The following is a 13389-nucleotide window of genomic DNA, read 5'->3' as shown; positions in this document are numbered from 1 at the left end:
GGTGCTAGACTTCCACATGGCTGACTGCAGTTCAAATATCAGATCCAGGGCATTAAATCTCATGCTGGACACATGTACATGTGTGCCAAAAATCCCAAAAGGAGAATGGAAGAGAAAGGATTGCAGCATGGGTATCTTTGTGTCTCTGGTGAGCTTATGCATCCTATAGTGAAAATCTGTCTTAAAACAAAAACAAACAAAACCCTGCATCTACCAGCAATTCCCTAAGTACATTCTATAGAAAACTAGCCTCAAAGGATGTTTATAGGTGTTATGTGAAACAAAGGACTCTGCATTCAAATAAGTTTGGAAAACACTAGGCTTAACAAAGTTAAACAAGTTTTCTTTACTGCAAGACTTATCAGAGCCTTTATCATGCAGCATGCATTACAGATACAAGGTGTGGAGCTGGTTTCTGTCTTTCCCAGTCAACTAGCTCCTAGGACATCCTAAAGGAAGGCAGAAGAACTGTCTTTATCTGGAGATCAGTTGTATTTCAAAGCCACCATAGCAGGGCACAGTGCTGGGGAGGTCAGCTCTCAGCACTCAGAGGGCCCTTCTCTGGAAGAAGCCAAGAATTCCTATAGGCTATGACTCTTTCATAACATCTCTGAGAGCCCAGAATCCAACACGTAGGGTTTGAAAATGTGACTTTGCCATATCTAGGACCTTGAACAAGTCATTTAATCTCAACAAACCTCATCTTCCTTATTTATAAAGAAAAGATGTTAACACCTGCTCTATAGATATGTTATGATGATTAAATAAAATATTTAAAGCACTTTGCATAATTTCTGGCCACTGGCAGTTCAACAATAAGTGGTGACTTTGTACTCTTATTCCTCACAAACTTTTCTCTTATGAAGAGTGACTTTTTGATAATACTTATTGAGGTTTGTACAACAGAATAAAGTTGTTGGCCCAACACTCTAACCTAGTGGTTAAAGGACCCAGAATTCCACATGGCCAACTACGGTTTGAATTCCAGCCCTGATGACTTGAAAAACATGCTGGGCACATGTATATGTGTGACCAAAATCTTAATAGGAGGAAGAAATGGAGGAGAAGGGACTACAACGTGACCATGTCCCATTGGAAGTGAGTGTTCTCTTTCTCTCTCTCTCTGGTGAGTACCTCCTACTCTGACAATTGAAAAAATTAAAAAAAAATAAAATTATTGACATATAATGTGACATGGAACTCCTATAGAACACACAGAAAGTAAAACTCTCTTAGCATCAACACAGAAGAGTTAACTTTGGGGCAGGAGGTGTGTAAAGTGTCATTTCCTGACCTCCAGACTCACTAAGATGCATGGATCCAGGACCTCTAGGTGCCATGTTGGCTCTGGCCACTTCTGGCTCACTCTGGTAGTGTGTTAGAAGCCTTATCTCTGGTAGAGTATGATATGACAAAGTTACACATCTGTCCACCAAGTTGACATCTCCTTTCCTATTTATGGCCAAACCAGATTCAGGTTCTGCAGGATTTTATGGTCATGAGCCTGGCATTTTGGGAGCAATATCAAGTCAAGACAATCAACAGCAGTCCCTTGAAAGCAGGGCTCATAACCCATGACGCTTAGTTCCTGCAGGAAGGAAACCATGAGGAGGTCATGGAATGCTGTATGTGACTCAAAGCAAGGGACCAGCCATGACACTGATATGCCACAGGATAACTTGAAAAAGGCCTTCACACCTTGCTATAACCAGCGTCAAAGGGTACATGGCTTTCACAGTGGTCCCCATGTAGGCAGCATTCCAAGTCATTTCATATTTGACATTTTGCAGAACCTCTTGCTACTGAGCCTAGTAAGTCTAACGAGGGCAGTCTGGGACATTCTGCTGCCCACCTTTGGTCTTCCTCTGGTAGGAACTCACTCCTAAGCTCTGACATCCTGTACCAATGGTCTAAACTCTGGCAGCCTCAACTTCTTCAGGATCCATCTTTAATTCTGATCAGCCATGTTCTCAGGTCCTCTAAATTTCAAATAAGTAATGTCTTTGAAAATACCCATTTGGGTCAGCTCCATGGCCTGGTGGCAAAGGTGACTGGATCTCACACGGCCAACCTCGAGATCTGAATCCTAGCCCTGGCAGCTTGAAAAATATGTTGGGTGTGTATGCATGTTATGTTGGGTGTGTATGCATGTGTGCCCTAAATCCTGACAAGATGGACAAATAGAAGAAAGGAGTTTGAGGTGTACCTAATGGTACCTTATGGTACATAGAACCGAGTAGTACCTCCCTCTGCCTTTCTTTTCTTTCTCTCTTTCTTGTGTATGAATTCTCTAGAAAACATACACACACATACACAAAAACATTTAATGGATGCTTCCCGTCCTTCAGAAGCAGTGAGGTTGTTTCTTTATTAATTTGGCATTATAAAAACAGCCTAAGAAATCATATTTCTTTGGGGAAAAAAAACAGCTGAATGTAAGCCTCAGTAATGATAATAGTTGTTATAGGGAGGTAAGACTACAGATGACTCGAATTTGTATTTTCCAAAGTCTCTGTGATGTTGCTGTACCTTTAGTTTAAAAAAAAAGAAAGAAAGAAAAGGAAAACAAAGAAGATAAAAAGAAAGAAAAAGATAAAGTTGGGGAGGCCCTGGACTGTGGCACACTGGTAAATGTGATGCTCTATGAGGCTAAGCCACATGGGAAGGTCCTGGGTTTGCATCTGGAGACCTCCCTGTATTCTGGGCATGTGTGTACATGATCCAGTGCTGCCAGAGGCTGGGTGGGGCATTATGACCCTGTTGGTGCACGCTCTCTCTCTCCCTCCATACTTAAAATCCTATACTAGCAGTGACTCTTACTTGGCGATTGAATGTAATGGCAAGAGAGGAAGGTTCAGTGGCAATATGGGTACCCCCCTATTGTTCAATTTGAGTTCTTTATTTTCAGCCCAACAGGAACAAAAAGGCCTGCCTGAATCATTTATAGTGTCAGGAGAAAAATCAGCTAAACTTCTAAGGACACACAAAATTTTGAATGAAGACTCTCTACTGGAAAACAACTTATAATTGTAATGGTGATTTCCTGGAAGAATAGTTCATCAGTCCATTCTGGTGAGAAAAAAATCATACAGCGGTTCCTCCTGAACCTTGAGTTCCCCTTGGTCACAATCAAATACATGTGCATTTCCTTCTGATATCATTTAGTAAATCAAGCCTTCCTGTTTCCGGTATGTGGACCTTGGGAGCCACTTGGCGAGAATAAATAGACAAAGAGGGAACAGGGGATTGGAAATGGAAAAGGGAAGCAAGGAAGATGGCAGAGAGAGAGCTTTGGGTCCCTGGAAGCCCCAAGAAAGTCTCAGCAGCAGAAACCAAGTAACCTGGCATTCCATAGTGTCTGCCAGGAGGCTGGGCCTGGAGGATGTGCCCAGAGGCTAATGGAGTCAGGGCCCGGGAGGCAGAACTAACAACCTTGAAGTAATAGAATCAGAAAACGTTTTGAATATTTTGAGAAAAAAAATGAGTCAGGGGAACAGCCCCTCCAAAAAAGCTTTTAATAGTCCCACTACCTGCAATGAGGCAAAATGAATCTATAGTGTTGCACTGGAATGCAGAAGGAGGGTTTTTAAAGATTGCATAGTAGATGGGAAATGGAAATGAGCATAGAGATGCTCCACAGTGCCGAATTCCAGATGTGTAAAGGAGCATGAGTATTTGTTCACCTGCTTTCTGTTTTTCTTTTATGTGGATAGCGGACTCGCTTAGCATAGAAAGAACCTGTCCTCAGTGCCCAGCTGTTTTCCCAGAAGGGCCAAAGTTCCCCTCTGTTGATGCCACAGTGCTTTCCAGGAATAGGCTTCCCATGGTTGGGAAGGGATTCCTGAATTTACTTTCTACCCAATAGGGCAGGCATGTTCCCAGAATCATAGGTTTGATTTCAGGGACAAAGCTATCTTCTTTTAGTGTTAATTTCAATGTGCTCTTAAGGACTCTGTCTCCTGAGCCCCAACACCGACATGATCATTTTGGAAAGCCAGGAGGCTGCTAGATGTCATTTGCATCTGTGTTTCCCAAGACTAGGTGTGCCTTGCACATGCTAATAGCTCACCGGAGCCATGTCACTCCAGCGGGGCACTCGTGCCTTATTGGCACAATGCATCATCGTGACAAGGTGTTTAGATGATGTATCACTTAAAAGATGAAGCCATCAGAGAATGAGTCCAAGATCAGATTAAATTTAATTATGGGATAAAAGAATCCTCATCTGTCTTTCTGGTGATGAATTAACTGAGGGAAGGAGAGTGAGCCTCTCAGAAAAGAAGGAAGAGGAGGAGGAAAACGTATTGACAAAGAGAACAAACAGGGGACAGATCGCTAATACTATCCCCTGAGCCTGTCAAATCAAAAAGGTCCTTAGATCAGAGCCCAACACCCTTCAAACAGGGACTGACACCCTGGGTTCCTTTCCACAGTGCGCGTCTCACCTTGCAAGCACATCACTGTAGCTAGTAGCTGTTTCTGAGCGTGAGTCTTCAAATCTCCAGGGCTTCTACATGCAGAACACTTTGCTGGTCATGTCCTGCTCATGGACTGCTGAGGAGCTGTGACCCTCAGCTCGGGGAGGACGATGTATCACATCCACGGGGAGGTTACCGATTTGCACATATGCAAGCATACAGGCGACTCCCATGAACACTCCCAGTTAAGCTGGTCCTCAAGGTTAATATGTATAAAAAGAGCCGGTGTCAGAGAGAGGGAAGAACTATAAGGGGATTTGTGGCAGTTTAGGAGGGTTGACAGAAGGGCTATATATCTTTTTTATTTATTTATTTTTTCAGAGAGATAGAGCATGCATGTGGGAGGGAGACAGGCACCCTAACAGGGTCTTGATGCCTCAATCCACCCTCAATATCAGTCAGCTTGGATCATGGGCACACATGTGTGTACCTGTCATGCATAGAGATCCTGGGATGTGAACTTGGGACCTTCTCATGTGTTACTGCTGCATCAGTACCTAACCCTGTGTTTCAAATTTTTATAGGATGTGACCACTTGATCACAGTGTTGTCCAAACTTGCAAAACTGTCCGTTATAAAGGACAAATTTTACCATAAAAATTATATAAACACTGAGATGGCACTAAAAATTAAAAAAAAATTATCCAAGACATAAAGCATGAATTATGCCTCTCCTGGGAAAACTGGGATACATGATCCCTGTCTGTGATCTATTAACAAATAGCCTTGAGCATAATAGGTGCTCAATACATCCTTGTTGCTTGAAGGAAAAGCACCTGGAGATATTCGTTAACCTGCAGAATCCCAGCCCTCCTTCACTGGGTTTGGGGCTGGACTTGGGAACTAGCCCTGGTCCACCTTCTCCATGTTCACAGTGTCCATGGACCATGCTGGAGATACTGGCAACCCCAGCCCTCCATCCTGGTGCTCAGGGTTCTCCGCACTCTGCCCTTACTGGCTTCCCTAAACCTCCTGCCCCAGCCAACCATGTTACCTTTCCCTTCACGTGCCTTCTACTCCCCTGTCTCCTACATCCCACCTGCGCAGCATTCTTCCATGCTTACTTCAAGGATTTTGAGTCTTTCTACCATGATCAGCTTTGGCTAGAGAATATCTCAATGATGTGAGAGATGCTCCCCAGAATTCACCAGAGGGTGTGCAAAGTATCCAAGACTCAGAGTCACAGACTTCCTTTGAAAATTGCCATTGTCCCCTGGAATCTCATGACTCTCATTAGTGAAAAGAGAGTGGGGAGATGTTCTTACCTAACAGGCAGGGTCATTGGGAGGATTAAGCATGTCGCTAAAAACAGACCTGGGTCTTATCAACAGCATTTTCCCCCTTCTCCTTTCCTGATCGCACCTTTGCCGCTGGAGAGACTTCGGAGGCTCTAACTGGAGAAGGTTGACTGGTTGAGCTGCAAGTGCAGCAGGAAGTGTCTGGGAGAGGCTGATCCCATGGCCAATAACCCTGGGAGAAGATGAAGTTTTCCTGAGGCTGCTCTAACTCAGAGACCCATTCTGAATGTGGGCCTAGAAAGGCAACAGCCTGCTACTGGAATAAGGGTCCACGACCTCCTTAGACAAGACTTCCCGCTCCCAGTGTGTTCAAGCTGGCACCAAGGGCTGCTGCTGTGTCCTTACCATCTTGTCTTTATTCATTTGTTTTCACTTATTTGTGACAGTGTACATGTGTGTGTATGTGAAAGCACACATGTACACAGTCTGGTCATGCCATGATCTCCTTTCTCCAGTCCTCCAGCCTGTCAGATCACAGGAACTCACAGATGCCCTGTGTGTTTGAAGCTGACCAGGCTGGGGATTTGAACTGCGTTGCCATGTGGGATCCAACTTCCCTTGAGCACCACATTCCTGCAGCACAATGGAGTCAGTCTGATATTCTATCTTTAAATAAAACTTGGGCTCAAAAAATATGTAGATGTTTGTCTAATCCAAATTTGTAACCAGACAAAACCGAGGCTAGTCCTAAGCTTGCTCACAGACCCTTGGAGGGAGCAGGCTCTCGGAGTGGCCAGGAATTGTTTCCATCTTGTTGACAAACACATGCTGCGAGACAGGAAATTACCCTCCTCAGTGCCTATTTTATCTCTGTTTAATTGCTGTTGGATAATAAATTACAACATTGAGTCCATTAATTAAGCTAACAATGTCCGTGGAACACCAATTCCTTCTTCTGGGAGTTGCCTGGTTGTAGGAGCTCTGATTCAGTCTCAGCTGCCTGAGGCACTTAGGAACAGATTTAACAAGATGCCAAGGAACGTACCTGGTGCTTGGGAGGGACAGAACTCTGCCTACAGGGAGCATTTTGGGAAGGGAAGGGAGGTGGCTGATGAGCTAGTGGAGGGACAGCCCAGCAGCTGGAGAGTCAAGCCAAAGATACACTCTGATTCCAAACGTGTGGCAGAACAGAAAACAACACGAGATTTATTTTGAAAAATCAGTGAGGACTAGCCAGTGATGTGGCGGTTAAGGCGGCTGGATCTCACATAGCCAACTTTGCCACTGGAGTCCTAAACCCAGTGGCTTGAGAAACACACACCCCCAAAATTCCAGGAGGAGAATGGAGAAGGGATTGCTGTGTGGCCATCCCCTCTAGAGGGTGATTTCTGTCTTTTTCTGTGTCCCTAGTGAGTGCACACAACCTATAGCAAAACCAAAATAAAATCAGGATGGAAAGTAACTAGGGCCACCTTCTAGGTGTTCATCCTAGAGGTGCCTAATTTGGCCTGTGTTGTTCCGTAACTAACTAAATGGCAGGCGTGTGCACTTGGAAAGTTCTGTGTGCAGATGCAACTGGGGGCAGATAATTCTGTTTATTTCCCAACCAAGGCCCTGATCCTGTGCTGCTAATACCACTAAGCTCTAGCAGAATGGCAACTTGGAGTCTGGGTTCTGCCTGGGGACAAATTGAGTAGGTCTTTAGGGTCACCCACATGGAAAAGTCCTGGGTTTGTATCCTGAGGCCTCCCTGTGCATGCCAGGCGATCTGGACTGTCTGAGGCTAGGGTAAATAACGGCATGAAGACCCTGTCGAGGGTACCTGTCTCTCTGTCTTGGTCTCTTTGTCTCTGTCTCTCATGGTATCGGTAAATAAATAAACTTCAACCACCACAACAAAACCTTTTCCCTGAAATACCCAAAGTAAATATCAATCACTTCGAGCTACACAGGGAAGCCTTCAGATCTGGGAAATATTAATTCAGCCATCTTTACTCCTTTTCTCTTTCCCAGGAGAAGGTGGCTTTCTGAGGCTAGGTTTTGATTATGCGAATGTTTAAATGGGATGTCCCTATCATGTCAGTTATTAAGTACTCAGTTTCAAAGTTACCTACTCAGAAGACTGGGAAGAATAGCCTGGGAGTTAAGGGATCTGAAAGTCACTCCTGACATTTCCTAAAGTGACAGGGAGCTGTAGCATTGGGTCAGACGTGAACTCGGCCAGGCTGTGTCCAGCCTCCTACTGCCTGAGCCAGAGGCTGAGGGCTTCCTGGAAGGTGGTATGGGGATCTGTATTCCTTTCCTTCAGGTCCTCCTGGCCCGGCACCACAGTCTCCATCTCCCTGTCCCTGCCGTCTTCGCCCAACTACTTGGGCTACTGGTTTTTCACATGCCCTATTCCAAGATATAGCCTCTTAGCTAAGCCCTTCTGGCGCTGTCCATTCTCAGTGCAAACATATCACCCCCCCAGGCAAGGCCCTCAGTGGCTCCCCAGTGCCCTCAGGATCAGCTCCTAACTCCTCAGAGTCATCTGGGAACTTGTTAGAGATACAAAATCTCAGGTCCCACCCAACCTCCTGATTTAGAGACTCGGGGTGGGCTCGGGAGTTGGAGTTTCACAGCATTACAGATGGTTCCACTGGGCGTGCAGAGTGAGTACCTGTGCCCAGAGCATGGCTCCGCAGGACTATCACATGGTCTATCCTCTCCATCTTTTAATTTTTTTTTTTTACTTTATTCATTTATTTTTTCCACAAGTGAGAGAGATATAGAGACAGGCCCCAACAGGGCCCTCAAGCTGCAGTTCACCCTAGAATCAGCCAGCCCTGATCATGGCACAGGTGTACCGGGTAAAATCAGGGAGGTCTCCAGATATCAACATATAACCTTCCCACGTCAGCCTTGCTGGTGTTTTACTCTCATGCCACTGTCTGGCCTCTGCATCTCCACCTCTCTTTTGCCTCATCTCCTACCCTTCCCTTCATCTTGTATTCTCAGCCATTGTCAGGCTGGGCCACCTTCCACCTGCCAGTGCCCAGCACCTTGGACTATACTTACTCTGCTGGAGGTTTCCTGCCTTTATCTGACTCTCCTCCTCACATGTAAACCATGTGGGAGAAGGGATTGCATCTGATCAACTGCTTGTACACAACTGTGACCACGTTGTACTTATGGAATGAATGAAGGGAAGGGTGGAAGAAGGCCTGGGCTAGATTCTTTAGTATGTATTGCCTTTTCCCAAAAGGAGCACTAAAGTTGCCCCAAAGGGAGGGGAGTGGGTCAGGGCTTCCTGATTATTCTCCTGCTCCCCATAGGTACTTTCAGTCAGTTGTAGGAGATGGTAGGGTTCAATAAATATTCTTTTATTTACTTTTTTTTGAGAAGTTTTTGCTATAGGATGCGTGCGCTCACCAGAAAGACAGAGAGAGACAGAAAGTAAGAAGTCACCTTGCAGGGGGGATGGCCATGCTGCAATCCCTTTTCTCCCATTCTCTCGGGATCTTGGTCATGGACGCACACAGGCCTAGTGTGAGTTTAAGCCACTGGGTCTGGGACTTGAACTGCGGTCAGCTACATGGGAGTTCAGCGACATAGCCATTACGCCAACTGCTGATCCCAGTATTCTTGAATTAAATGTGTTTTATTTGGATCAAAATTGCCTTGGTTGCACTAAAGGGCCTGAGCTCCAGGTGGCTTTGCTCACAGGTGTTTGGCCCTCCATGCCTCAATTTCTTCAGACTGGCTCCTACCTCCCAGACTTGTTGCAAGAAACAAAGGACTCCAGATTTGACCAGTAACCTGTCTGGCATTGCTCATCCCCCTTCAGAGGGAGGCTGAGAAACTGGGTTAGGAGAACCACCTGCCAAGATATAAGGGAACACGTTCTTCTCTTTCCAGAAGCCAGTCTCATAGGAAAGCCAAACTGCTATGGGGAGAGAAAACCCATGAGCCCTGATGTGTGCAGGGCGTGTGTGATAGGGCAGGTGTGTGTGACTGATAAGCATGACTTTGCATGTGATGTGTATGTTCATAGAGCATGAAGGAGATGCCAGGAGCTCGCAGGGCATCTTATCCAGGACCTTCATTTTGTAATGTACACACGGAGACCCAGAGAGAGAATCTATGAGCCTGATTCAGAAACCAGCCCTAGAGTGTTCCTCTGGGATTGACATAAATGTATTCCGGATTGTAGCCCGCCTTGTGCTACTACTGCTGCATGTAATGTTTTGAAATTTTGTGAATATCAAGACTAGTGACAATTTTGGATGTATTTTCTCCCAATCAGAGAGAGTTTCTGCTAAGCTCTTTGTGTACACACACACATGCACACACACTGCTGGCTAGCACGAGGCTAGTCAAAGGAAATTCATTCGTCAAGGTCCTATTTTCACTTGTTGGTAAATAGCTCTGCCCTTTTCAAGTTATCTTGTGTGTTCTCTGAAATGCTCCTGCAAATAGTTTCCTGCTTCCCAGTCAGGACAACGCTCTCAGAGCAGCCCTTACAGTCCACACGACTTCCCACCAAGCTCACGCTAACAATGGTCTTTCAGGATGGACACGGCAATCAGGTTCTCGGGGAGGGACTCTGCTAATCCTGTCCCGAAGTTGTGAGGAGGTATGTTTGGTTACAATGACAGCAGAGACACATGTGGTACGTATCTGCATATCAGCAAAAGCCTTTGCAGTTACTCCCATTGACCTTTCAGTATGAACGTGTACACTGATCCTCTTAATATCTGTGTAGATGAATCTTTCCTCTAGCCTCTTCAGAGAACAACCACAAAGCCTCCTATCCACTTGTTAAATCTCCAACAAAGTAACAGCTAACAAAGGAGAGGGCAACAGAAACTTACAGAAATCCCACGAGGCCCCCGTGGGCCAGTGACTTTATTTCCTGTGTGGTCAGAGATGAGCTCCTACCTGTGGGCCCCAGCCGTGGCACGGATACAGTATGGCTGTGTGGTTCTCCAGTGGCCCCTGGTCCAAGCAGACATCTTTTGCCTTGTTGTTGCGAAGCTGTAGGAATAGGCAAAACATCACCCATCAGAGGTCATCCAGTAGAGGTCCCACCATGAGTCTCACTGTCCCACCATGCCCTGCTTCTGACTTCAAGCTGGGAAGGCCACTAATCCACTGCCCCTACCCTGGCACCAAAGCTCCAATCTGTGAAGTGAACACTGTAACGAGAGGACAAAGTCTCCCAGTGGGTGGCAGGGTGCTACCCTCTGCTATGTCCTGTGTGGCCCTCTCAGAGCTCCTCCATCCCTAGCAAAAAGGAGAATCTTAGGGAATTTCTGGATATAAGAACATTGCTTACCCAGATCTGAGGCTAAAAGTCACCTCAGAGTGGGGACTAAAATGTATAAACAAATCCAAGTGGGCCTCTGCACAACAATTTTTTAAAAATTATTTTTGCCAGAGGGCTCATATGCTTGCCAGAAAGAGACAGAGAGACAGAGAGAGGAGAGACAGGGCATAGTCACACTGAAACCCCTTCACTATTTCTCCATCTTGTTGGTAGTTGGGGTATGAACACATATGAGTCCAGTGTGTTTTTTAAGCCACTGGGGCCAGGATTCAAATCACATGGTTGGCTGTGTGGGACCCAACTCCCTTAACCACCAGGCCAGAGGCCAACTTCAACACTGTTCTCATTTTTGTTCGTTGGTTTGTTTTTGCTAGAGGGTGTATGCTCTCACCAGAGTGACAGAGACAGAGAGAAAGTAACAAAGCACACTCCACAGGGATCATCATGCCACAACCTATTCTCCCCCAGTTTCCCTTTTGGGATTTTGGGCATGCATGCATATGTGCCTGGTGTGTTTTTCAAGCTGCTGGGTCTGGGACTCAAAGCTTGCCATCAGCCATGTGGGATTCAGCTGCCTTAACCATCATGCCATTGGCTGGTTCCCTAACTCTGTTTTTAATAACCTTGGGAATCATAGGTTAGCTTCTCAGGTCAGTTCTGGCATAGAGGCACAAAAAAGCAAATAAAAACCTTGCCATCATGAAAGGCTGTGGCAACATTTATTTACTGAATGCCTATTCTGTGCCAGGCACCACCCTAGGTGTTTGGGGTACACCAGTGAGGAAAGACACAAAAGTCCCCAAGCAACACTCCTGGACCTAGGCAGGTGTCTTAGGGTGTGTAAGAACGGTCTAATTCAGACCTCCAGGTGCACTGTGACTCCATATTGCTATTCATCCTAGCCATCACCCTATGATCTCAACAAGTGGGAAAAAGGCAATGTTGCTGGTTTTCTCATGTACGGTTGGTCCCCTCCAGATTATATTCTCATGGGAACCAAACTAACCAGAAGTAAATAAAGAAAAGAGGAAAAGGGGCACTCTGCTCTTTGTGTGCCCAAATTGTATCTAGGCTTCAACAACTAAGCAGAACTTTAGTTGTTTTTTTTTAAAAGAACTATTTTATTTAACTTTATTTATTTATTTTAATTTGATCAGAGAAGGACACAGTGAGAGAGAGAGAGAGAGAGAGAGAGAAAGAGAGAGAAAACCAGTCACTAAATCCGGGACTGGAACCAGAACCAAGGTCAATCATATGGGAGTCCAGTGCCCTTAACTACCATGCCACCTGCCAGCCCCAGAACTTTAATTATTTTAACATCTTTTTTTTTTTTTGAGAATTTTTTGCTATAGGGTACATATACTCACCAGTGAGACAGAGAGAGATAGAGAGACAGAAAGTAAGAAATCTCCCAACTAGAGGGTATGGTCACATCACAATTTCTTCTCCTCCAACTTCCTCTTGGGAATTTGGGCACACACACACACATGAGCCTGGCGTATTTCAGGCCACCAGGTCTGGGACTTGAACTGTGGTCAGCTATGTGGGAGTCCAGCAATGTTACCATTATGTCATCTGCCTGGTCCCTTAATATCTTTTTAAAGATTATAAAAATAATGCCATCTCATTGAGACACTTTGGAAAATACAGAAGAAAATAATGATTGTTTACCATCTTTTCACACAACAGTTAAAATTTTCAATTTTTGAGCAATTTAATTTTGTTCAGTTTTGTCTGTGATGAGTAACTTGATGCATAAAATGTAGTTCCTATTTCAGATTTTCTCAAGAATGGGATCCTAGAACTGGAACTATAGTACCAAGGGGTATCAGGACCCTGATGTTCCATTTTTAGGAAGATCTGACTAATTTATACTCCCACCTAAAAGGCAAATACATTTGTAGGTAAATATATATATATATATCTGTCCTGAGTTTCAGCATCTAAAAATATTACTGTTTTGAGAGACAATGAAAGATATCTTGTTTGCATAAATTTACTATTAACCGTACAATGGAATGTTTTATGTTTAGTAATCATTTCCCTTTCTGGGAATTGTCTGTTTATTTCCCCACTGGGATCTTAAGTGGTTTCATTATAGATTTGTAAGAGCTCTTTACATATTAAGGACATTAATGTTTTTAGGACATATTTGTTCCACGTAATGATTTCAGACTGCTATGCTTTTAAATTCTGCTTCTAGTGTGTGTGCAATCGAATCTATCACCCAGTAATTTAATAAATATTTATTGAAGGCCTGGTGCTAAGTTTAACAAACACAAAGATAAACAAGACAGTCCCTGTCCTGAATTGGCCTCTGGGCTGGACAGAAAGAAGCAGGATGAGCTCGTGCAATGATTGACAT

The 13389-nt window shown here is 44.8% G+C and overlaps 1 protein-coding gene across 2 annotated transcripts in view; it reads right to left on the bottom strand.

The window, feature by feature from the left end:
• The window catches only part of GALNT17 (polypeptide N-acetylgalactosaminyltransferase 17), a 486325-nt gene that overhangs the window by 20586 nt on the left and 452350 nt on the right, over positions 1 to 13389 (bottom strand). For both annotated transcript variants that reach the window (XM_006155012.2, XM_006155011.1), the window contains one exon: positions 10637 to 10732. In XM_006155012.2, the coding sequence (XP_006155074.1) occupies positions 10637 to 10732 (96 nt within the window). The remainder of the gene's footprint in view (positions 1 to 10636; positions 10733 to 13389) is intronic.

This window comes from Tupaia chinensis, unplaced genomic scaffold (genome assembly GCF_000334495.1).
Source record: "Tupaia chinensis unplaced genomic scaffold, TupChi_1.0 Scaffold000429_1, whole genome shotgun sequence".
In the NCBI taxonomy this organism is placed as follows: Eukaryota; Metazoa; Chordata; class Mammalia; order Scandentia; family Tupaiidae; genus Tupaia; species Tupaia belangeri.
This window is presented reverse-complemented; position numbering and strand designations above follow the sequence as displayed.